Genomic DNA, 24,854 nt, shown 5'->3' with positions numbered 1-24,854 from the left:
ATGGAGAAGCTCCAGAACTACATGGCCAAAGTTCTCCATAAGTGCAACTGAAGTCTCGTGATAATTTTGCAATGTACTCAAAATTAAATGGTTTGAACCTGCAAGATGGGAGACCTGCAACAATAATTGAGGAATTAAGACCATGAAGTATCCATTCCGCTGGGAGAAAAGAGTCAAGAGAGGCTCAGTGGCAGCTTTTGGGAGGCTACCACCATGCAGAGGCCCAAGCAGCTCAGCAGTGCTCAAGAGTGAAAAACAGACAAGACAACATGCAGGGTAGTACCTTTCAAGCCACAACCCAGACACTCCAGTGAGGTTTCTGAGCAATTTGCTTAACTAAGTTACTATTCAGTATCCACCCTCCTACTTCCTTTCTGGCCTCAATCAAAACAAGGAAGCACAGCTTTCTTCTCCCACAGAAAATGAAAAACAAAAGTTATTTAACAAAGCCTAGAGAGGCAGCAAAATGTTTGTCACAACAATAAAACAAAAAAATCAGAAGCATGTAGCGGGGGCCAGTTTTTGTCATACTGAAATATTTTTATTTTTGACTCTCCACACTATCACCTTCTGGCTTTTTTGTCCAATGGCCACAAACCACTAACCAAAACCTGCTGTCAATATCACACCTTTCCATACAGACATTACTATTCCACTTCTTGTTAACTTGCAGTACAGTGGTAGCTCGGCTTTCAAGCGTAATCTGTTCCAGAAGATCGTTTGAGTTCTGATACATTCAAAAAACGGAAACTCAATAGCTGACAGCTAGGCCTCAGGATCTTGTACTCAGCAAAAGCTGCATGGCATATTCAACTTCCGAGGCATGTTCGAAAACCGAAACATTTGCTTCCAGGTTTACGGCATTCGAAAACCGAAATATTCGTCAATGGAGACGTTTGAAAACCAAGGTACCACTGTATATGAAAACTGACATAGCTTCATTTCACAGAAACCCAAGTCTTCCACCTACCATTCTTCGTAATTAAAAATGTGGAATATCAGAAATTAGCATAGCCAAGAAACAGTATTTACTAGTTGTATTTTTTGCAAGATTAACATCACCAATAAAAACCACAAAAATGAAAACTCACATTACAAACAGGATTATTATTATTATTTTTACCCAAGCCCAAACCCGTTTCACCCCAGAACATCACTGAAAAACAGCTTTGCTCAGCCTGAACAAAAAGTCAACCTCAAGTTTTCTCTGCTTGGAGCCATGCTCCCATATTCTTCCCTCCATTTGCCATTAACCGTAATAGGGTGATGCACACTCCAAATAAAAAGTCACGTGGTACAACACTGAAGGTCTTTAAAAATAAGACGTGTTTTTAAAAATGTGAGTGCCACATACTTAGCGACCATTTTTCAAAAGAAGATACTCAGCATGTGAGGATTTCTCAGCATCCTTCTGGCCATGCACATGCAATGTTTTAGTTAGTACAACAAAAAACAGACTAGTTGGGACAAATGGAGAAAGGTTGAGGCTCTTATTTACTGAGCATGCTCAAACTCGTTCTGCACCACGAGCTAATTCTAAAATTGCTTAACACTTCCATAATTTTCTACTGATGCCTAAGGTCTTGCCTTTCCTTTACATTTGATGCAACAAAACATTAACTCTAGAAATATTTTGAATGTTAACCTTCCTTACGGCAACTGCAACGCATGTGCAGTACATAGCCTGCAAGTACAACGTCACAAAAGATATGACTTGAGTCATCAGCCATGCCAAAAAGGCTGCACCAAATATAGAAAGGGGTCTTCACACAAACAGGTTCAGATGACCTGAGGAATAGCAAAATATATTCATATAACTGTACAGCAAATTAAGCATCCCTCCATCAGGACCAAAGGGACTGTAGACTGATCATATCAACTACATAAAAAGAGAACCTCTTCCTTCAAGAGAACAAAATAATATCTTGTCTAAATAAAAAGGCACTAATGGCCTGAAGGATACCACTGTATTAGGCTATGTTTTTCACAAAGATTAGGCTGCACCTACCAGGACAACCTGGTATGAGACACAATCTCATAACTAGAATTTAATTCAACTTTAGGACATAGCTGGTCACTCACACAGTTCTCATGACCAGAAGATTAAAACAATCAAGCAAATTGGAAACACAGCAAGTGAAGTGTTATGCAAAAGATGCTTGACGAGGAAAAAAAAACCTTTAGAAATTTCTTTAATTAAATATTTTCTTAACTGAAATCGGGGTAAAATAAAAATTGCATACCCTAAATGGATTCGAGATTTACAAAATGATTTTGGCCTGTTTACTTGGTGCATTCACTTATTCTGATTATTCTGATTATTATTATTATTGAGTTAACATGCTCAGTAACAGGGTGTTTCCAAGCAATCCCAAAGTTATTGTGTGTGGCGCTTTGCCTTATTTTAGCCATGCCAAGCTAAGTGTCACAAAGAGGTTTGAGTTGCATAGTGCTGGAAAAGTTAGTTCCAAACCTGGTGCTAAGCATAAAAGGGATATGTGTGTTAGAAGCGGAAGAGAATACACCTTGGGATAGTGGAAACACACTCCAGAATGAAAAGGATTTCTGCTTGGGGATAAGGAGCAAGGATCCTCCTCCAGCAACTGCCTTACTGACTTCTGCCTCATCTCTGTCCTACCCTCTGTTGTGGCTGCTGCCAGGTTGGGCTCCGGTGAGCCATGCTCAGGGGTCCTGAGCACCAGCACGTCCCCCTCTTGCTTGCGTTTGATCCCTAGGTCTGTGGAGCCGTGTAGGATCGGAGATCCGGGAATGCTCAAGTCAGCATCGCTTGAGAAGTCAAAGCCATCTGGGATTCAACATATAATATTTTAGTGCTTTTCTACTCTTTCCCTAAACATTCCGCCCCAGGCAGGGAAACGAAGGTTTTGCATAGACATGGAACACAACAATAATGCTATCTGCACTTTACTAGGCAGAGAGCAGCAGGACACCATATAAATAGACGTGCTGTAGACAAAGAGACCAGCATACAACATATCAATGATAAGGACACACATGACCAATGATTTGCGAAATGGTAATACTGGTTTTAGGGTCAGGAAGCCAGAATAGAAAGAAACACCAGAGTATCAGCAGAAGGAAGCTTAATGGAGAGAAGAATTCCATTTTTAAAGTTTGCCTATTATGCTTTTCTACTCTAATATATGTGGCAATAAAAGCATTAAAAGTAATGTGATTCAAAAATAAACACAATTCTAAAATAAACATAATGCATGAAAAGTAATTATAATAGATATTTTTTAAATTTCAACTTTATGTTTGTTTTAGAACCAGTCTTAATTAGAAAGCTGCTCATCATTAAAAATAATGAGAAAAGTCCAAAATTGGCTCAACAAACAAACTGACATTCACCAATAAGGTTTTTTTTTTCTTTTTCAAATTTAGGGCCTGAAAATATAGTTCTAGGGACAGTACATATTATGTAAACTTGGTGAAAGTTCTATCTAAGCTTCTTAGTATTTCTTAAATGCCAGTCATAAATTTTGTCAATGAAACCCCTATTAGTTTTATAGTTATGAATCCTCTCACTCCAAGCTCTATTATTATTTTGACATTGCTTCCCCTTTTTCAAAGTTTTTTACATTCCAAAATTGCACTCCTGGAATGTGAAACATTCAAATTTCCAAATTTTCAGAGATACTATGTGGCTGCATACTACAAACTGCAAATGAGCATATTTTCAAGCCACAGGAGTATGTTTTAAGACTGTTTTAGAGATATGATCCAACTAACAAAATATGGAAAAGGATGTCAGAACTTCATTATGTTCTAGCCCTGCAAAAACAAACAAACTGTACCATAGGATACCACTTAAATCACTTAAACCCTTCTAGGTTCCCCAGAACATAAAGTAAGGATACTGACCTCCTTACAGGATATCATGATTATATGTTTACACATGCAGTGGACAGAAATTGATCACAACTATCTATATTGCAGAAACCAATGTTAACATTCACGCTCAGAGACCAGTTTGTAGCAATGGAGGTGAAGAATGCTATGCTACATTAATAGCTTAACCCGGAAAGAATTACCTTCTCTTCTCCAGCGATGTCGGCGGATTGAAGCTGTTGTAATGGCAGTCCGAGAAATCCTCGGCACAGTTGGAGTAACCTCCACCTTCAACACCTTCTGTCCTCCTTGCGATGCATCAGGAGCATCAAAGGGCAACGAATTCTTCATAGCATTTGCAACCTATGGCAACAGTAAAACGCTGTACAAATTTGCTCTTAACAAGTGGATTAACACCCCCCAAAAACAGAACAAACTGGAAAAGGAGCCAGGAGCATTACATAAATTTAACTGCAATCCCAGGACACTCAAATCTATTTCTTAAGTAAGAAAACCAGAGAAGGAAGACAGTTCTAAAAGAAAAGAAAATTCCGTAATAAAGTAGTTTAGGAGAAAAGTGACAAGTGTTTGAAATGAGGATGGCATTACTCCTATTAGTAGTAGTAGTGTTATTATTAAATGAGACAAATCAATTGAGTTACTTTTCTGTTGGGCTCATTGTTTAGTCAGAAACAAAAGCTGAATTCAAATATAAATCCACCTACAAGTTTTATAGCATAGCTGGTCTCAGAAACAGGCCAGCAGGAGGTTAAATTTTTCAGTTGAATTTTCAATCTAGTAGTGCATTTAGTCATCCCCTAAATGAAATCATGGTTCTAATAATTCACCAGGTAAGAGGCATTATGGTGTTCAGAAGCATGCAATTAAATGTTCCAGCCAATAACGTTTCATCAAATGAGCTATGTAATCAAATCTATTCAAAAGATGAAAATTGCATTTCTTTTCTGCCTATAAATGAACCCACAGTACTCCGCTGCAAAATGGCTAGTACTTAAATGCTATAAAACACACACGCACATTTATTTGAGTTAGTTTTCAGACTGCTGCATGAGTATCAGACTTCAATATTATTACGTTACCTTTTAGGAAGTACATCCTGAACTGGCTCTCTGCCTCTAATCTTTACAGAAATCAGCAACTAACAGCCCTGGCTCAAATCTGTTGCCCCATGGCCCAATTCTCTGTGAATGTCATCTGTCTGAAGGCAGCCCTGTATAGGGGAGTTTTTAATGTTGGGTGTCTTACTGTGTTTTAATTTGTCAGAAGCTGCCCAGAGTGGCTGGGGCAACCCAGTCAGATGGGTAGTATATAAAGAAATTGTTGCTGTTGTTACGTTCTTTTTCTACATTCACAGCCAAAGGTGCAGATCTCTTGTTTCGTTATCAATTTTATTTTTATTTATGTCTAGTTGAGGCCAAGTACTTCAGCAGTTTTTATCGTTCAATATTCATATGTCATCTGCCAAAGGGTATACGCAGAGAGACCATTCCTTAGTCCAATCAATTAATATACAGAGTCACATATATAAAAACCAGGAGGGGGAAAATAGAACTTTATAGCATGATTGGGAACTGAAGCAGAAATTACATCAAAAGGAGAAAACAAGACAAGGTGGACTCACGAAAGATATAAACTGTTGCTTACCATTCCAATATCTAATCTTTTGGAGCGCTATTTTTTCAGCTACTGCCAACACAAGTTAATATACTGTTAACCGACTAGAACAGTCTTCTCCAGCCTTTGCAGGTGCTTTGGACTATAACTCCCATGATTCCTATTCCGCATGGCCAATGCTCAAGGATGTTGGGAGTTATAGTCTAACAGGACATGGCGGGGACTAGGTTGGGGAGATCAAGGAGTCATCAAATTAACTACAGATCCACAGTTGTTTTAGTCTTGTTTTCCTTAAATAGCAGCCCCTTATGCTGCACGGCAAACTCATTTTGAAAACATGAGAGATAGGAGAAGTGGGAAAATACTATCTGTACTATGGCTGTACAAGAAACCCACTGGCACAAATCTCTTGGGTTGGAATAAACAGATTTCGGGAACGTTGAATTACAAAATGGAGACGGTGGGGAGACACTCACAAAATGGCAACGTGAAAGCATTGGGCTTTATTTCGTTTTACTAAGACATAGGTTCGAAATACAAACACAATGTGTGTGCAAGAACATTCATTCTAGGTCTCCCTCATATGAACCTCATGATACAAGATCATGGTTCTGCCCATCACAAACGTGTGATGTGACAACGAGACATAATACAGGGTGGTTAACCTCTGTCTGGCCAGGGGGATTGATCTGTCACCAGAAGATTTTTATTTTTTTATGGCCCCCAAGACTCTACCAGCAGGAAAAAAAGAAACAGAAATGTGAAGGAAAACAACGTTGGGGTGAACGGAAATATTTAAACATCTAGCTCAGAATCTGAGTGGAGATGGTTATCAGACTGATCACTTGATGAGCAGGGAGGGGATGCTAACCTCCAGATCAGCTGAGAAGGGGAGACTATGCTCCTGTGTGCATAATGCATGTACATTTGCGCATGGCATGCTGCCACCAGAGGCGCATGGCATGCTGCCACTCCTCAGGCCAAAAGAGGTTGCTATTCCTCCCCACCATGGCATAGCCAAAGTGCACATTTGCATGATTCACAAAGGAGTTATTTGGTCAAGCATGCTGGGAGAACACCAGTCACTGATCCACCTCCACTCTTCCCCCAGTCAACTAGCATTTTGCTGAATGCCGCCGTACATGAAGCCGAGCAACTCTTTGGTTCTCAGCCCTGCTTGGGAAGGCTTAATACATACAGCTCCATGGCACAGTCAGAACCCCAAAGCACCACTGTTTCTCATGAGACCACTACAAGTAAGGTAAGGTAAAGGATCCCTGGACGGTTAAGTCCAGTCAAAGGTATCTATGGGGTATGGCGCTCATTTCGCTTTTCAGGCCAAGGGAGCTAGTATTTGTCCACAGACAGCTTTCCGGGTCATGTGGCCAGCATGACTAAACCGCTTCTGGCACAACAGGACACCATGACGAGTGCTAAAGTGCACAGAAACGCCATTTACCTTCCTGCCACAGTGGTACCTATTTATCTACTTGCACTGGTATGCTTTCAAACTGCTAGGTTGGCAGAAGGTGGGACAAAGCAACAGGAGCTCACCCTGTCACGTGGATTCAAACCACTGACCTTCCAATTGGCAAGCCCAAGAGGCTCAGTGGTTTAGACCACAGCACCAACCGTGTCCCTACCACACAGACCACTAGAAAAAAGATTAAGCTAGGTCTGAAAGGGTTTGAGCATGTCACACATATGCACACACATATTAATGATATCAATGGATTGCAGTTACTTTTTCCTTACCAACAGTGGCTGAGAAAAAAGTTCAAGCTGGGCTCTGTAAATTATGTCATCTAGTGCTTCTTGGCCAACTTCCCACTGTCCATTATAACTACATATGGATAAAAAGGAAACAAGATGATTCATTATTTTTTCTGAATGTGAGCTTTTCCGCCTATCACTTACCTTCCAAATACAGCCCTCTTTTTGTGTTGCTGTAATTAATTTACTCCAGCAGCTAGCTTATTAAAAACTATACATATTATTGACAAATTCATTCTACCTGCACTTCCTCCAATCAGGAGAGTGTCATTAGCACTTCTAACAAAGTTGAAGTTTCCTATAGTTAAAAATACCTTTAAAACAAATGTTGAAAATAATCTAATTTATATCACTTCATAAAGAGCAATGGAAACCTGTGTATTAAGTACAGTGGTACCTCGGGTTAAGTACTTAATTCGTTCCGGAGGTTCGTTCTTAACCTGAAACTGTTCTTAACCTGAAGCACCACTTTAGCTAATGGGGCCTCCCACTGCCGCCGGAGCACGATTTCTGTTCTCATCCTGAAGCAAAGTTCTTAACCTGAAGCACTATTTCTGGGTTAGCAGAGTCTGTAACCTGAAGCGTATGTAACCCGAGGTACCACTGTACAGTAACGGAGGGTATTTAGGCAAACACATCTCCTTTCAATAGTTTTTACATATACAATTAAGCAAAGTGGCTAAAAAAACACAACTTTTTAAAAGTTATACTGCCACAATGCATCTAAAGCAAGCCAGAAGTGCTAAACCTCAGGGTCTAAAGCTGATAGCAATCCTATGCACACTTACCTGAAAGAAAATCCATTTGAATACTATGGGTCTGTCTTCTGAGTAGACATGCATATGATTGCTGTGCTAGGCTGATAAGGTATTTACAAGATGCTAACTAACTAAAATGGCCAGTCTTAGGAAAAAAATAGGTAATAAAGGAGTACTCAGTGCCCCAGCAGCTAGATGACAGGAAAAAGGTAAATATATTCTGATCCAGCTAAAAATAGAGAGCTCTTCCTTGTCCAGACTTTGAATACTTACACAGCATAATAGACACCAGTGAGCAGCTGCACCATGAAGTCAGGATCCAGTACCACTCGGCCACAATCTTCCTTCCAGCATTTCTCATGTTGCCGTGGAAACCCACTCACACAGAGTCTGGCAAAACATTAAGAGCATTTATGAAATCCTGATCTAACGAACATTTTGAGTAAACAAGTTTTCATACTGTCAATTACATATTGTAATCAATTCTAGTTCTAGCTCCCCCCCCCCCGCCGCCAAAAAAGCTACTTGACTAAAATGGAAGGGTGATGGGTGGAATCCTTCATTTCCTCCCTATCGCTGGGGAAGATTTTTTTTATGGGAATAAATCAAGAAAATGTAATACATAATGACACTTGGGAAGCTAGAGATCAGAAAAATACCTCTCTAATCATAACACAAGGTCAACCCAGTTTCTGTTCCTGGGAAACACCTGAATGAGGAACAAGGAAATTGCCAATCCCCTTCTAATTGACATTCTTACTTTATTGCTCTAAGTCAAGGGTGGGGAATCTATGACGCGCCAGATGTTTTTGGACCCCTGCACCCATCAGCCCTAGCCAGCATGACCAATAAAGGGAAATGGGAACTGGAGTCCAACATCTGGAGGCACTGCTCTAACTGTGGCTAACACACATGTAACAGCTAACTATGGGTAGGCCCAGCACTGGAAATTTGTCATCCCGTCAAATCCAAGACCTCGTATCAATCAAAATGATCAATTTTAACAGAAATGGAACCTAAAGGGATCTGATGGGAGACCATGGAATCCAAATCCATGCTCTCCTGTGAGGATCCTTTATGCAGCATGGGTGCCCCTTTCTCACTAAAAGGATCCTAAGAGGGATAGTGGGTGCCAATGACATCATTTCTCTAACCCATACAGTTCTTAAAGTAGCAACTTGTTTCATATATGCTATACCCTTAGGGGACAAATGCAGCCCTTCAGACATATCTAACAGTCATGGATTGGTTGGATGCAGTGTAATGATAGTGGTAGGAACCAGCTGGGGAACGCCCAAGGGAAGAAGGCTCAGAGCCTGGGAACTGCTGGAGGGAAACCGGGATGCTCCAAAATCTACTTTTGAATACCTAGTAAAAACAGGGTTCTCAAAGTATGTTTAGAAAAAAATGTGATCTCATCCCATTTCCAAGCCTCCCATAAAAAAAGAATACACCACCTTAAGTTATCAGGCACAAAATAGGGTCACAGATTGCTAATCCTTTAAGAAACAGATCTAGGTCTTTAAATTTTAAGTCAAATGTAATGGTAATAACATGTGAGACTTGAACCTTTTCTTTCTTTGCATAACAGTTTTTTTAAAAAAAAAAACCTGGGAGAAAACATTTTTCTCAACGATGTCAAGTGTATGATTCTCACCTGGAACCCATCCTGCAAAGTGACTGATAGGAAGAGGCAGGCATATAGACGATTGCAGAGTTGTAACACAGCATAAGAAAACTCAGCACCTCAAACCTAAACACAGAAAAGATGAACATGAGACTGAAAACGGCAGTCTCACCTCTTAAAAAATAGACCCATTAACAGAAATCTCTAACAGGAGAATATTGGCTGAGAGCACACCTCTTTGACTTCATTCTTTTGGGGTTTGGCATAGAAGTGTTGCAAGGCTTAAAAAGCTCAATAGAATAATCGGTTCTCATACAGCAAAAATGTTAAGCTAAGAGAGGCAACCAGATTCTTCAGTTCCTTTACAGAGCACCCAAAGTAAAACTAGAAGCCACAGATGTGCTAGAAAGTTTGCATTCAGGTCATGAATTACTAAGGTTTGCAAGGTCTAAAACGGAAAGAATGCTATTCATGAATGAGGATGCCTCACAAGTGGCCACAAATCAAATACAGTGGTACTTCGAGTTACAAATGCTCCGGGTTACAAACTCTCCTAACCCGGAAGTAGTTGCTCCGGGTTGTGAACTGTGCCCCAGGATGAGAATGGAAATCGCGCGCTGGTGGCGCAGCGGCAGCGGGAGGCCCCATTAGCGAAAGCGCGCCTTAGGTTAAGAACGGTTTCTGTTAAGAGCAGACCTCCGGAACGAATTCAGTTTGTAACCCAAGGTACTACTGTATATTAAAGTTTAACAATTTAATAATTACACAAACTTCTACAAAGGCATGGGGCACAGTCTAATATCAATTAAATAAAAGCATTCAGAAGAAATTGTATATTATAAGGCACCCATTAGAACAGGCAGGAAGAAATGGCAACCCATCTAATTTGGCCCACATGGATTTTTTCCCCAAACCACACCACCAGCTGCCAACACACCTATAAAGACGTCAAATGAACAACTGGGAAATTGAAGCGCACTTCTGATAGCTTCTGATTGGTGCTGACAGCAAGTCCCAACGGGACAGGCCAAACTAGAGAGTCCCACACCACAACTGACAGCGCACTTTCAAGGGCTTGCTACAAGCCCGCTTTGTCCATTTCAATCGATTTCAATTCAAACTGCACTGGGACAGTGAGCCCCTCTGAAGGCAAGCTATCAGTCCTAATCAGCTGATAGGCGTTTAAAGCACACCTTCAAAGGGACTTGCTTTCGGTACCAATCAGCGTTGGCCGCAAGCCCTTTTGAATTTGTCACCTGATGCCATGATGACTTCAGGGGATTGACAGGTGGGTGCACCACCACGTTGAAGTGGGTAGGTGACATTAGGATCCAGCCTGCCAGTCAGAAAAGGATCCCTCACCCCTGCAATAGAACATGCCCACTCTCCAGAGATATCGAACAGTTTCTGCTCTGCTTAACTATCTCAGACTCCAAAACCTGGAAGCAAACTTCTCTTCATATCTTACAAAGATGTTGACAGACTGGTAGTGAACCCTCTGGTGAATCAACTACTTACCTGTTCTGCGCAGTGAATGTTTCTCTTTGAGGGTGAAGGTCGCTATAAACCACTTTGATGAGGTCATGCTGACATAGGGCTCCCTCAGTCAAAGCCATGGATCCAATAGTAGATGGCTGCGGAGAAATGAAACATTAAACTTCAAGGCACCACAGATGTTCAGGAAGGAGAGGAAACATAGGATGGTGGCATTTAAAAGGATCATCCTATTACAATATACCAAGAAGTGTAGAAGGTGCTTTAAGATTTACTTTTTAGAGTTCTCTTAGAATGAAATGCCTAAACTTTTTAAAATTACAACTGCCTGGCAGCACAAGCACACCCTTACCTCATGGTAAATTGATGGCTTGGATAAGGAAGGGATGGTGAAAGATAAAACTTTATTGTTCCCATCTTTGTCAGCAATTTCCTGCAATGAAAAGAAAGATATCGGAAAACCAAGTTACCTTGAATCATAATGCCTTGTTAACAAATGTACATGTCATTAGCCAAGGTTGCTCTGTGGCAAGCAATGTGGCCTTTCAAGTGAAAAACCAGGCCTATATGGAGGCAACATATCCAGGCAAAAATTGTGGCAGCCTGTTTTCGACACTTTACTGTTAGTCAATGTAAGCCTTTGCTCAATAGTTCTGCAAGTCCTATGTTGTTTACTGGTTAATATTTATACCCCATGCGGGTGGGGTATAAACGGGTGGCAGTGTGGGTAAAACCTCAGTGCCTAGGGCTTGCCGATCACATGGTCGGCGGTTCGAATCCCCGCGGCGGGGTGAGCTCCCGTCTTTCGGTCCCAGCTCCTGCCCACCTAGCAGTTCAAAAGCACCCTTAAGTGCAAGTAGATAAATAGGTACCGCTTTATAGCGGGAAGGTAAACGGCATTTCCGTGTGCTGCGCTGGTGCCGGCTCGCCAGAGCAGCTTCGTCACGCTGGCCATGTGACCCGGAAGTGTCTCCGGACAGCGCTGGCCCCCGGCCTCTTAAGTGAGATGGACGCACAACCCTAGAGTCGGACACGACTGGCCTGTACGGGCAGGGGTACCTTTACCTTTACCTTTATTTATACCCCACCTTCCCATTTAGTCAGGGCAGCTTACAACAAATATTAAAAACATTAAAATGGGAGAACAAGCAATTAAACTTTTAAAAGCAGACAGCAGGGAACAATAGATAAAAGTACTCAAGGAGCAGCCCTGCCTTCTTGGCCCAGATACTGTCACCTGCTCTGCTCCCAGATCTAATGAACAGTGCTGGGTGGGGGGAGTTTTTCCAGGGAAGAGTTGCTCCACTAGAAAGACAAATTCTATGTAAAAAGAAATATATAGCGTGATTAAAAAACTAGCGGCTGGGCTTGCTTCTCCTCTCCTCCCTCCAACTCTTTTTTCCTTGTGTGTCACATCTGTTTAGATTGTAAGACTGTCCAATTGTAAGCTGCTCCGACAGGGTGTAATTTTTTTAGATTTAGTTTAATTTAGTTATCTAATCTATTTAAATATTGCTTAGTCACTGGAATGTCAAAGTGGTATACACGAAAAAAATTCAAAGCATACCATGGCTAAAATCAATTAAAGTTAATCACAAAACAGAGAACTTCCTGAAAAGGGCTGTTGGAATAGAAAAGTCTTTGTCAGGTCCCTGTCTAACCTCAGCTGGGAAGTCTTGTAAATCTATACAAGAACGCTGAACATTGTTGCATAGAACGTGGGCAGCCAGTACAAGTTTTCAAGCACTGGTACAAGCACTGGCGGTAGGTCTGTCCCCACCAAAATCTGGCCACAACATTCTGTACCAGGTGGAGCCTCCAAACCAGGCCCAAAGATAGCTCCACATCGAGCGCATTGCAAGTCTTGAAGTTACCAGTATATGAATTACTGTGGGTATGCTATCCTTCTCTAGATGTAGCTGGAAAAAGGAACTCCTAGCCACTGAAGCCCACTGAGCTTCAAGGGTCAGAGATGGATCCAAGCGCACTTCCAAACTACAAACTTGTACCTTCAGAGAGGGCAATCCCATCCAGAAGACGGAACTGGCCAATCTGTTAGACAAAGTCCTCTGGAAAGCCAATGAAAGCACCATCAGCTTGGCAAGCTAAATACGTGCCAGAAACGAATGTTACTCATGAGATGTTGATCAGTCAGAAAGGGGATGAGGCAGGACCCCAAAACTAGACATGAGCACCATGTTCCCATCACACCTCTGATATTGGTGAGGTGCAAAGGAAAGCCTCTGCAACTGATCCCATTGAGAAGGCAAGCTCATATATGAGATGAGATGATACCTTGGTACTAGGACATCTTAAGTATCTAAGGCTATAAAGCCAATGACTAGCAAATGGAACAGAAACAAGTGAGGCTGTTACAAAAATAATAGACTGTGGTGAAAACATTATTTGTCGGCTGAACTTTCCAAAAGCAGTTCCTTGCTTTCAAGGAATCATCCACCGTAGCTGTTTGCCCTGACAACTTTCAGAGAGGTTTCCATATAAAATCCCCATTAGAAAGATTACAATAAAATCCTTAAAATGCCTATTATTTGTTTAAGAATTCCTTACACTAACTGCTCTGATCCTTTCCATTTCTTTCAACTGGAGTTTCCTTGCAGCTAAAGCATACAGAGCTGCTTTAGAGGTTGTAAAAGGGTCAAAATAGTCTATTAAAAAATTCAAGGGAATGCAAGGAAATGAGAACTCCTTTTCCTACATCAGCAGTTGTACTAACCAGAATCACCCTGTCTAGGTCTGGACTAAACTTCAAAGACAGAAGGAGGATATGCACTCCTTTAGAGAATTACCCAAAAGGTTGGGGTGGGGGAAGTCACTCCCTAATTTTTAATAAGAGTTGATCTTGTAAAAATAGTCCAAGGTGTTTTGGAAACTTTATAGCCTGTTGTGAAAGTGTCTTGATTTTGTTTTACTCTATATTGATGGGAAAATTCAAAGCACTTTTCAAGCATTTTCTCATCAGTCTTACTTACCAAGTTGTAAATCCCCAAAAGCAGGGCTTCAATGCAACCGTTACTCTGTCTGTCTCTGCTGGCAGTAAGACGCAGATAAACCCAGATTAGTTCTGGCAAGAACTGCAGCGTAAACCGTTTGAGACGAACCTCAGAACTACGATAGAGTTCAAAGAGCTGGTGGCAGACAGGCTCCAGAAGCTAGAGGAGACAAAGAACCCCAGCACAGACACCCCAGAGATTAAATATATATATATATAAATCTTGTCTACCAAGGAACACTGTACAAATAATCAGTTCTAAAATGACAATTTGCCAATAATTAACTTATCAGTCAATAAAAATGGTGTAAGAAGAAACCATTATTTTACAGAACTCTTTTGTGGAATGCAGCAATGTCGAATACGATAAAATACTCTGAATTTGGTTGTGCTCAATTGGAGAACATTCTGTAACTGTCAAAGACCACTGAAGCAGACTAATGCAGGAAAGATGGAAACAGAGTTTTGCTCGTACTAGTTAGGTAATGGAACGGCAATTAGGAAGCTCTTAAAAACAACATTATTTGTATTAAGGGTAATTTGGCTGCCTCATACCTCGTTATTTGGATCTTGAATGACCTTATAAAGAGCTGGAACCAATGCTTTCTTCCGGTGAAGTGTTGCTGCATAACTGGATATTTGCATTTCAGGTAATGCCTAGGAGAAGAAATACAGCAGTGTCAAGAATGGGTGGCTTATAAACACTGGCCTCTCTGACTAGAAAGAAAGAAATGCACTGGCCCCAATCCTGTTAAGGCAATCCAGGCCTAGATCCTCCATGCACTCCACAGACCACTGGTCTTCAACTGGCAGGTCAGGACCCACTCCCTAGTGGGTCATGGTCTAATCCAAGGTGGGTTGCATTACCACCATGCAAATATATGGTAAGAGATTAGGAAATGGGTCCCCGAATATGTGTTTCAGTTAAAAGTAGGCCCTGTTTGTGACAATGTTGAAGAGGACTGCAACAGACTATTGAGGTGGTGGGGAGAAATGTTTTTTGGGGGCCCCAATTACATCCAGCAGCTACACTAGGAAGTTGCAACACATATCAACCTTCTTTATATAAAAAAGAAAGATCAATCAATCTTTATTGCGGTCCAGAGACCCAACAAATCATTACAAATCAATACAGAGTTCATACAGCCTGCCTCCAGGTTAATCAAGCATTTTGTTTAGAATATAGGGCTCATTTGTTCTTGCAACCACCGATAAAAACTTTGCCACTGCTAACGTTCTAGCATTTGTCCGGTCTTCCAGTAGGAACCTGACATAGTGAGCCTCTGATTTTCCCGGGAAAGGTACCAGCAAGGGTAGTGTCAGTTCAGCTCTGGCCTGCTCATATTTTGCACGATGCAACAAAATATGATTTATGGAATCGATGTCTTCAACACACGAGCAAAGTCTGTCCTGGTAGGGAACTCCTCTTAACCTACCATCCAACACTGTAGAGGGAAAGACATTTAGTCTGGCTTTGGTGAAAAGCCTTCGGTAGTTAGGTACTGTCAGCTTTTTAATATAAGATGTTAACTTAAAGACATACCCATATTGAACTCCTACTTTTTTAAAAAAAGAAAGAAACAAAAACACATTTGCTTACCTTGAATTCCGAAAGCCATTCTTCTACAACCCCACGTTCTGATCCAAGCATTTTCTTACAACTTTTACTCCTTTTCACCTTTGAAAGGGAAAGCAGCAATGAAGCACAGTGCACAGTATACAAAAAGAAAGATTTCTAATGTCCCATAGTGCAATTTTATCTCAAGCAAACTGCATGTTATTTTAAGCTTCACCTTCTTTCTAATGATTAATATGTGATTACGCTTTTAAGTGCCTGAAGAGTGGGGGTGGGGTGAGAAGAGAAAGAAAAGAAAAGAAAAGAAAAGAAAAGAAAAGAAAAGAAAAGAAAAGAAAAAAGAAAAGAAAAGGAGATACTTCTTCAAGACAACTTGTGCTTGTTCTCTTACCAAATAAGAGGACAAAGAAAAGAGAATCAGAACAAGCTGAACTGTATCATGGGACAATAGCATCCTCTAATGATAATCCTGGCCATGGAACAAACGAAAACAGTTTTCAAAAGCCTCTTGAAGTTTTTTTTTTTAAAAAAAGTTGTCATACCTATTTCCTCTATTTGTTGCTGAGAAGTTGTGAAACTTCTGTTCAGCAAATAACAGACATGAAATAAATGTTTCAAGTCTTAAAACCAGCTCTTCACATTCACAGTTTATTTTTGTAATAAGCCTGACACTCAGTACTATTACTAGTAATAAAACTAAAGTTTCCCATTTGTTGCTGTGTAGTTGTGATGATCCCCTGCAAGAGGCAAGCGCTGGGAGAAGCCTTTTTCAAAATGAGTCGAAAACAGCACTTTGAAGAATTATGCCACAAGGTCTGGGATGTGAAATCCCATGATAACTCAACTATTAAGTGACTGGGAAAAGAAATAATTGAGATCCTATATTAGAGTGATTATAATGGCAAATGCTGCTTTTACTGTTTTTTAAAAACAAACAAACAAGAATTTCCTTTATAAATTAATATATATGTAGGGGGGAAGGAGGATAGTAGAAGCAGAGGTCAAGAACTGTAGAGAATGCTGGTTCATAAGAAACCTCTGTGATTTATCTTGCCAAGGTGTTAATGTTATTGCTTCCTTGGTAGTATGCCACATTCACACTGGAAATTCAGCAAAATATATCTTTGTATTTACAGACCCTTTGGCTGAATAATGTACCGTATATCAAGGGGAAGGGAGGAGGGGGGAAGAGAACTAAACAGCAAGGGATAGACAGGATATCAAAACAATGCCAGTTTTAAGACAATAGGTTGAAAAGATAGCGAGTTTTGGCAAGATGGAACCAATTCCTTTCTGAACCCCTCACCCAGATAAATATTTACAAGCTTCTCAATTGGCCATGGCTGAAGAACTGCATAGGCTCTTCCTGTTACCTCACTGATTTAGAACCATCATATGTGGAGCCCACACAGCCTTTCCATTGTGTCCCTATTCTTCATGGGGTTTTGTTTCCCTGAATTTCTTCCCAAGGGTGACCTCTGTGGTCCTGTGAGCTTCCCATTCTTCTCTTATTCTCTCTTTTCTCTGCGTTCTTGGCAAGTATTAAGATTTCCACTAGCTGAGCTGCCCCTATTTCCTATGTTGCAAAGTGGTTCACATATGCATGTTCAACACTCGACTGCAGCATCAAGAGGCAACTTGCTTCTGTGTAGATTAAATTGTGTGAGCTGGATCTAGAGTTAAGTGTGCAAAATGGGTCTGGCAACTGACCTCTCTCACCTCCTTCCCAGAGCAGTCCCCACCCCCTGGGAATTATCTATGGGTTAAGTGACTTGGCTGTACCAGTTGGGCTGTGATGTGGTGAGAAAGGGTGTTCTGGATAATCACATAGAGGCAACTACCATGAACAGAGCTCATACCAGTCCCATTGTAAGTGCTGAACTCTGGACCCAACCCAATAGATAAAAATCACCTGCACATCAACTCAAACTCAGCAATTTCAATGAAATCAAGCTCACACATTCAACTGCAAGACAAATAATATGAGAAGAAATCAAGCCATATGTATGAACTGGTCCTTTGTAAACACTGGCAAAGTTAACCAGAAGAAAATTGGAGAATATCTATCACATAACACCACCAGAATAAACTACGGGTTACCAAGTCATCATTGTTTAACTTGTCCTTATTGACATGAAGCATTTAACAGCACATATGGTGTTCCACTTTACCTCTGTTTGGATAAGTTAATTCTCTAACGAAGTTGGTGGAATACTGCCATTTTCCACTTCGGAATACATTTGCCAGTCCTTCAAATAATCACCAGCTCTGCCAACAACATAACACAGTATACTTTTTAAAAAGAATGAATAAAATGCAGTGAAAACTATGTTAAAGCATGAATACATACATTATTGTATATCAAGCTATAAAGGTAAAGGGACCCCTGACCGTTTATTAGCCAAGGAAGCCAGCATACAGCTTCTGGGTCATGTGGCCAGCATGACTAAGATGCTTCTGGCAAACCAGAGCAGCACATGGAAACGCCGTTTACCTTCCCGCCGGAGCAGTACCTATTTATCTACTTGCACTTTGACGTGCTTTCGAACTGCTGTATCAAACTATATTCTCGGCTAAAAAAGGCCTAATGATGAGCATAACAAAGAGCTCTTGCACATATAATGCAAATATTAAAGGGGAGTTACTTTAATCTTCAAATGGCCTACAGCTATGCCCAGATTCTTGGATTCCATGCTGGTTAAGACATTATGACAAACAATACTTTATTATAATGGAACAAGCCACAGCAAACATCACACATGTGCATTCACTTCCTCCCTCAGGGTGAAAGACTAGAAGCTTTTGCTTCTGTTTTTGATTAAACTGCAGTTTAGCTTTACATCCAAAGCCTAAACTGTAGTTAAGATTAAATATGGCTGGTTGAACAAGCCAGCTACATAACTAACGGCTTGAAGTTGGCTTGTTTCAAACAAGCCATAGCAAAAATTAAACCACAGTCCATTGCATTCAGATGAAGCAAGTGCCTGTTTAATCAGAAACAGAAGTAAAAGATTCTTGTGGCCACAGTGCAAGAGGAGATGAGGACACGAGATTATGGCTCATTGCAGCTCATCTTCATCAAGATAAACCATGGTTTAGTTTGACATCAAGATGAGCCTTTTATGGTGTCTGAACATAGAAAACATATTGCAGTATAAAAATAGAACATTTGTACCAAGGACAGAATACTTTTAACAAAGCTGACAAGACAGGGAATTCCCCCCCCCCAAAAAAAATGTCCTCTGTGTCAGTTCTTTGCTTAATATCTAAAAATTTGCATCTAGAAATCTGAATATATCAAATCGTTTCAAGAACAAGTTTCCAATTCTATTTTTGGGGGGGTGGAGGGAGGTATCAGTACTCGAGCCAAAACGTTGAACATAAAATCATCTGTGAAATGGCAATCCCACACTCAAAAGAATTGATTGCCTTAATCATTTCATTTCATCTCATTTTGGTTTGCAGGAATATATGCATTCAGGATATATGTATGCAACTTAGGCTACATTGCTGTTCCCAACTGCCACACTTTCCACTGTATGACCAAGACCATCCCACTTATATTAGCAAGAATTAGATACTGAAATGCTATGTCAAACTTCAAAATTAAGAAAATATTGGCCTGTCATCTTGCACCATAAATTGAACTTCAGCTTCTTGTTGCAAATACACACAGAGAAATAAAGACATGTGTCATGATTAACTGATTTGTAGAAAGAGAGGTATAAATAATCTAAATAAATATAAATTATGCAAGAGATGTCTTTAACATACAACTTAACATTAGGAGGTTAATCTTGTGTAAGGTGTTCTTGTCTCAACCAAGATTTGCAAAAAGATTTGATACTTCAGTTTTCCATTTCCCATCAAACAAAGGAAAGACCAAGGAAAGACTTGGCTTCATCATGGCCTGAGCAGGTGCTCAGCCTCACTCACCTCAGAGAGTCTGAGCAAGTCTGCTGCCCCGTAACACAAGGCCAGAAGGCCTATCAAGATGAACAAGGAGGGGATAAATGTTGTCTGAATAAACTTGTCACCATTCTTCTCGCCATATGTGCAATTCGTTTTAAATTTGACAGCACTGGGCAAATCTTTTGCAGGCTGCTTTGAGAGTCTCCTGAGGCTATGGTGTATGGTGGTAATAAAAATAAGCAGACCAACAAACTGGACTCTGGAAGGAATTGGGGTGGTTTCTGGAGATTAGGGTCTGCCACAGTTGTCAGACCAAAACATGTGGCCCTGCAACAAAACACTGCAGTGCAGGGCTGGGGAACCTTTTATCTCTTCCCCCTTACACAGGCCAACTTTGACAGGCAAAGGCAGGTCACCCACCTGTCAATCATCTGATGTCACAATGGCACCGGGTGACTGAAAACGTGGGCAGTCATACCTACCTGGCAAGTTGACCCACAGGGGTAGGTGAAGAGTTCTGCTTTGCCAGTATGTTCTTCACATGGATTGACAGGTGGGCCCCGGCAGATCAAGACAGACATGTAGGCTACAAGTCCTCCACCCCTATTGCAGTGTATCCTGAGATGTGTATATGTGTGTTCTGTTGTGTGTTATTTGAGTATATGGCTGAGGGACAATAAATCACATATAGCAAAGAAACACAGAATTTCTATATAGCGCTCTGTGCCCCTGGCTAGAAATGCAGTGGACTGCTGGAGGAGGGGCCAAAATTCCCTTTGCCAGCCCACAGCAGACTAATAAACATTTTACAGGATAGTAACTTTTGTGGGCTTATTTATGAAGTTGGCATAAAACTTATCAGATGGTGCATTTATTGCTTACTAGCTTTACAGTTACAAAAATAGCAGATACCCTGTATCCACATTTGAAGTAAGCTGACTGCACAAAGCATGGACACTTTGCAGCACCTCAACCATTTGAGATTATCTCATACACAACACAGTTCATACCCTCAGCATGTAATTACTAGCTATGGAATAATTTTAGGAAATAGAACTGAACTGCCTAACTCTTTCGCTCCTCTGTTTAGCTAGTCACAGTCCAATCCTATCTAATGAACCAGTTAGTCTCACAGAGTTCTATGGGGTTTACAAGCAGGAAAGTGGAACGCAGGAGAAATGTTCTAATGGCACACACCATGGATCTTCAAAAAATTTCCCATCAGAGAAGTAGCTATGTTTGTGGCAGACATACATCATTCCTGCTTACTCTGACAGTGAGATAGGAAGAAAGAGCAATAATGCATAGTCCTGTGAAAGGGTCCAGTTAGAACAATAGTTGTTTGTCTTTCTACAAGGGCCCTCCCAGTCCCAAAAAGCTGCCACAAAACTGCTGCACAGACAGCAAAATAACACATGCTAAAACTACTTTAGCAATTATCATAAAAACTCAGCAAAGCTGTAATATTTTACTAAAACTGAAAGAATGTGCATCATAAGATATATCCTGTTGTCATCTAACAACTTTTTTTATTTACTTAAGAGACAAGAAATTCTAGCATAGCGGCTGAAATTACAACCACCTGTCAGATAGCTACCTGGACTAGAGATGAGCATGTTGCAACATGACTACAACTAAAAAAAAAAGATCTCATTGGTACATATACACCAAATCAAAAGGGCATCTTGTCACAGCACTCGAAGAGACTTGCAGCTAAGGTTCTGAACAAAGACACTGAACACTGCACCTAAGACCCATTCAGGCTTTTTAAAGCAAGCAAATAAACATTTGAGTAACTAAGGAGCAGCGGAAATCTAACCTTGACAAACAAAAACTGATTGGTACACCTAACCCAAGAATGGCTGCAATGTTCGGTTCATACTAAAACTCAACAATCAGAAAATTGAAAACTAATTTTATATTCCTATGCAAGTCATTTATTATTCAGAAGCTTAGGGGGACCTGGAGCCAATGATTTTTCCAGGCACATTCATTTAAATAGTTTATAATAATTATGTGTGTTGAGAAGTTCTCTGTGTTAATTGCTTATTCTTGAGATCTGCAAAGAGATGCTATGGGAGGTGAGTGGCTTTTGTTAAGTTCCATGTGTACTTATTCAGATTCAGCAACAAAAAATGCATGCTCACCAGCTGGTATAGTCCCAGAAAAGAATCCTGATGTGCAAAAAGTACAGGATCTTTCCCACTCTTTTCTCATAAACAAAAGCACAGTGCTGGCCATATAATCAAGCCTATTTGGAAACAAACCCAGAGCGTTTTACTAACTTAGCGCCTAAGCCTTTGCAGCACACTATCATAATTCAAGTTCTTCTATGCAATTAGGAAAGTTACCGACTTGTTGCAAACTTGTTGCAAACTGAGGATTCTCAGGAGCTTCAACAATGTATCACATTTCATACTGACCACAAGGCATATACTGTACTGTACAACCAATTCCTGATCTACAAAAATCAGTTATGTTATACTAAACAGATGTCCATCTATAAAATGTGACATTTCTTGTTCTACTTGCAACATAAAAGGTAACAGATAATACCAAAGAGAGAATGGGTTTCTGTAAAATATGAAATAAAGGAGTCAAATTTCACATAAGACCTGTACTTCCTTTTGTCTTTCCTAAACCTTCCAACATTCAGCTTTACTGGATGCCTCTGAGGGTGAAAAACCTATCCATCCACTTTCTCTACATCATGCATAATTCTATACAACTCTATCTTTTCTTTAAACTAAAAACGTTCTTTAACCTTTTTCCATAGGGAGTATCTCCAACCCCTTGACCATTTGGTTGTCCTTTCCAGCTCCACAATATCCTTTTCGAGATGAGGGGACCAGAACTGTACAGACTATTTCAAATGTGGTCCCCCCACAGATTTGTATAATACCATTATGATACCGGCAATTTTGAATCCCTTTCCTAATGATCTCTAGCATGGCACCTGCTTTTTCACAGCTGCTGCACACAGGGCTTGCACCTTCACTGATACTGTGACTCCAAGGTCTCATTCCTGGTCAGTCACGCCATTAGCATAAATGTGAAATTACGATTTATTTATTTTTGCCCTAATGTGCATCACTCTATATCTGCTAACCATGAATTCAACTTGCCATTTCACTGCCTATTCATCCAGTTTGGAGCAATCCTATCGGGAGTTCTCTGTAACCCCTTTTTTGTTTTAAAAACCCTGGGCAATTTGGTATAATCAGTAAACATGGCTACCACACAGTTCAGCCCCTAAATCTCTACCTCATAATATCTAGATATAAAGACATTCACTGAAGATGTTCTAAGAATACAGTTTTTATATATACAGTGTTCTGAAGAATGAAGTGCATCACCCAAAAGCTCTGGAGGCTGAAGAAACAGCTGAAAAGGCATAACAATAAATACAAAAAGCTCATAAGCCAACTCGTTTAAGCGTTTGTCCTGAGAACATATTTTCTTACCTTTTTACATGCTCCCACCACCAGTTTCCCTAGAAACAACATCATGCAGTCATCCTACACTAAACCTGAAACATTCGTCAGTTACTGTGTGATAGCTCAACCGACGCAAAGCGAGACAGATTTCCAATCCATCTTTCGTCAGCTCCTATATAACAGGTTTGGCTTCTCTTATGCTAAATCCAACACTGATGATTGCCTTGTTGAAATAAAAACCTGACTTTTCTCTGTTCTTAACACATGCGGTTTCCCATTCCAGGTCAGTTTTCATTTCCTGATAAAAGAATTTCTGTCCTTGTCAAGTTCATCTGCTAAGCTACATTAAGTGTAAAGACAAAATGCTTTTAAAATGTGGAAGACTTCCCTCCAGGTTTCCAGGTAAGAAGAAGAAGAAAGTCAGAGAGCCATTCTGTTTTGAGTAGCCTACTTCTTCCTGCTCCCATCAATTTATAAGCGGATGCAGCAGTAACAATGACAAAAATATCTCATTACTGAGCAAGACTCCTAAGACTGCTATGCACATGCCTATTTGTTCTCCAGTTCATGTGCACTTTGCACAGTTCCCCAAAAGCCACACAAGCAATTAAAAAAATAACAACATAAAACACTGGCCAACAATGTTATGATGAGTGTGTGTTGGAGTGTGTTCTACACCTAAGTGGTACACATTCTACATTACAATTTCTATTCTCTGGAGTGCTAGAACACCACTAACATGGAAAGAACTTATACGTGTCTCAACTTGTAGAGCAGTCTGGCACCGAGTTATCCCATGTGCACAGATACCTGTAAATATACAGTCCATGCCACAAGCACACAAAGACAGTAAGGTTCCTCTTCTGTGAGTAGAAATGCAGTGAAGCAGACGACTATTTCGCAAATCCTAGTTCAGAAAATAAATGCCTTTTGTTTTGACAATGCCAATCAAAATAGGCCTTGACCCAAGGAAGGGTTGGGCCAAATTAACAAGACCTATCAGAAAATTTCCTAATAGAAACATAGAAAGGGCAGAGTATATCTGCTGGATTTTCAGTCTACTGTCTTATTTTACTTGCTTTTCACTATATAAGCACTACTGTCCAGCTAAAACTATCATTGAGACCAGACTCTGAATAGGGTTAAGCTGGCAACTATAATGGCAACAACATTATGTTACCATGGAACAGCTCTGAAATGCTTCAAGGAAATACACATTTGTGTAGCTATTTTAGGAAAATAAAGATGCTCAGCTTTGGGTTCTCTTATACAAACGTATCTCGAACAATCTAGCTCGAGTCGATCATAGGTTTTGCACATTACCTAAGAGAAGTCACCATATGTGCATGAGTAATGTTAACAAGAAGGACTGTGCCAAAAATGATTATTCAGTAGTTAGTCAACATTAAAATATAAACGGAACAGATAGAAGATTAAAAAGAATGTTAAAGCAGAAAGTGACAGACAGGAACCTTTTTCTTAACCACGTTTATTGGGTCTTTCTCACAACTCACCTGCTCATTTCAGATTTAAGATGTAAATTACTCAGAAGTGAAGCAGTCCATTGTCCTATATAATGCTTAAGGATCCCAACATAAGCTAGGATCTGTTTAGGGAGAAAAGAAGCTCCCAAAACAGGCACCTCAACCAAATTTACCTTCCTTTGAGGCTGGTGTCATGGGTGTCTGATTCAGTCAAAAGGGAAAAGAGCATGAGCATCACAATACTTGCTCTTACTAGGAGTATGACCTGATCCTTCTCTTAATTTCCATCCATTTTC

The 24,854-nt window shown here is 40.4% G+C and overlaps 1 protein-coding gene across 2 annotated transcripts in view; it reads right to left on the bottom strand.

The window, feature by feature from the left end:
- HYCC2 (hyccin PI4KA lipid kinase complex subunit 2) overlaps positions 1-24,854 on the bottom strand; it is a 45,431-nt gene that overhangs the window by 8,311 nt on the left and 12,266 nt on the right. Inside the window, exons 3-13 of one of the 2 annotated variants that reach the window (XM_028751076.2) lie at positions 17,897-17,993; positions 15,750-15,827; positions 14,705-14,806; positions 14,130-14,309; positions 11,492-11,572; positions 11,164-11,279; positions 9,676-9,771; positions 8,292-8,408; positions 7,243-7,330; positions 4,056-4,215; positions 2,639-2,806 (exon numbers count right to left, since the gene is read on the bottom strand). In XM_028751076.2, the coding sequence (XP_028606909.1) occupies positions 2,639-2,806; positions 4,056-4,215; positions 7,243-7,330; positions 8,292-8,408; positions 9,676-9,771; positions 11,164-11,279; positions 11,492-11,572; positions 14,130-14,309; positions 14,705-14,806; positions 15,750-15,800 (1,159 nt within the window). In that variant the 5' untranslated portion in view covers positions 15,801-15,827; positions 17,897-17,993. The remainder of the gene's footprint in view (positions 1-2,638; positions 2,807-4,055; positions 4,216-7,242; positions 7,331-8,291; positions 8,409-9,675; positions 9,772-11,163; positions 11,280-11,491; positions 11,573-14,129; positions 14,310-14,704; positions 14,807-15,749; positions 15,828-17,896; positions 17,994-24,854) is intronic. The other variant, XM_028751088.2, reaches the window with a different exon arrangement.

The sequence above is a fragment of the Podarcis muralis genome, chromosome 1, assembly GCF_964188315.1.
Source record: "Podarcis muralis chromosome 1, rPodMur119.hap1.1, whole genome shotgun sequence".
NCBI lineage: Eukaryota > Metazoa > Chordata > Lepidosauria > Squamata > Lacertidae > Podarcis > Podarcis muralis.
The sequence above is the reverse complement of the archived record's forward strand: the minus strand, read 5'-3'. Positions and strand labels throughout refer to the sequence as shown.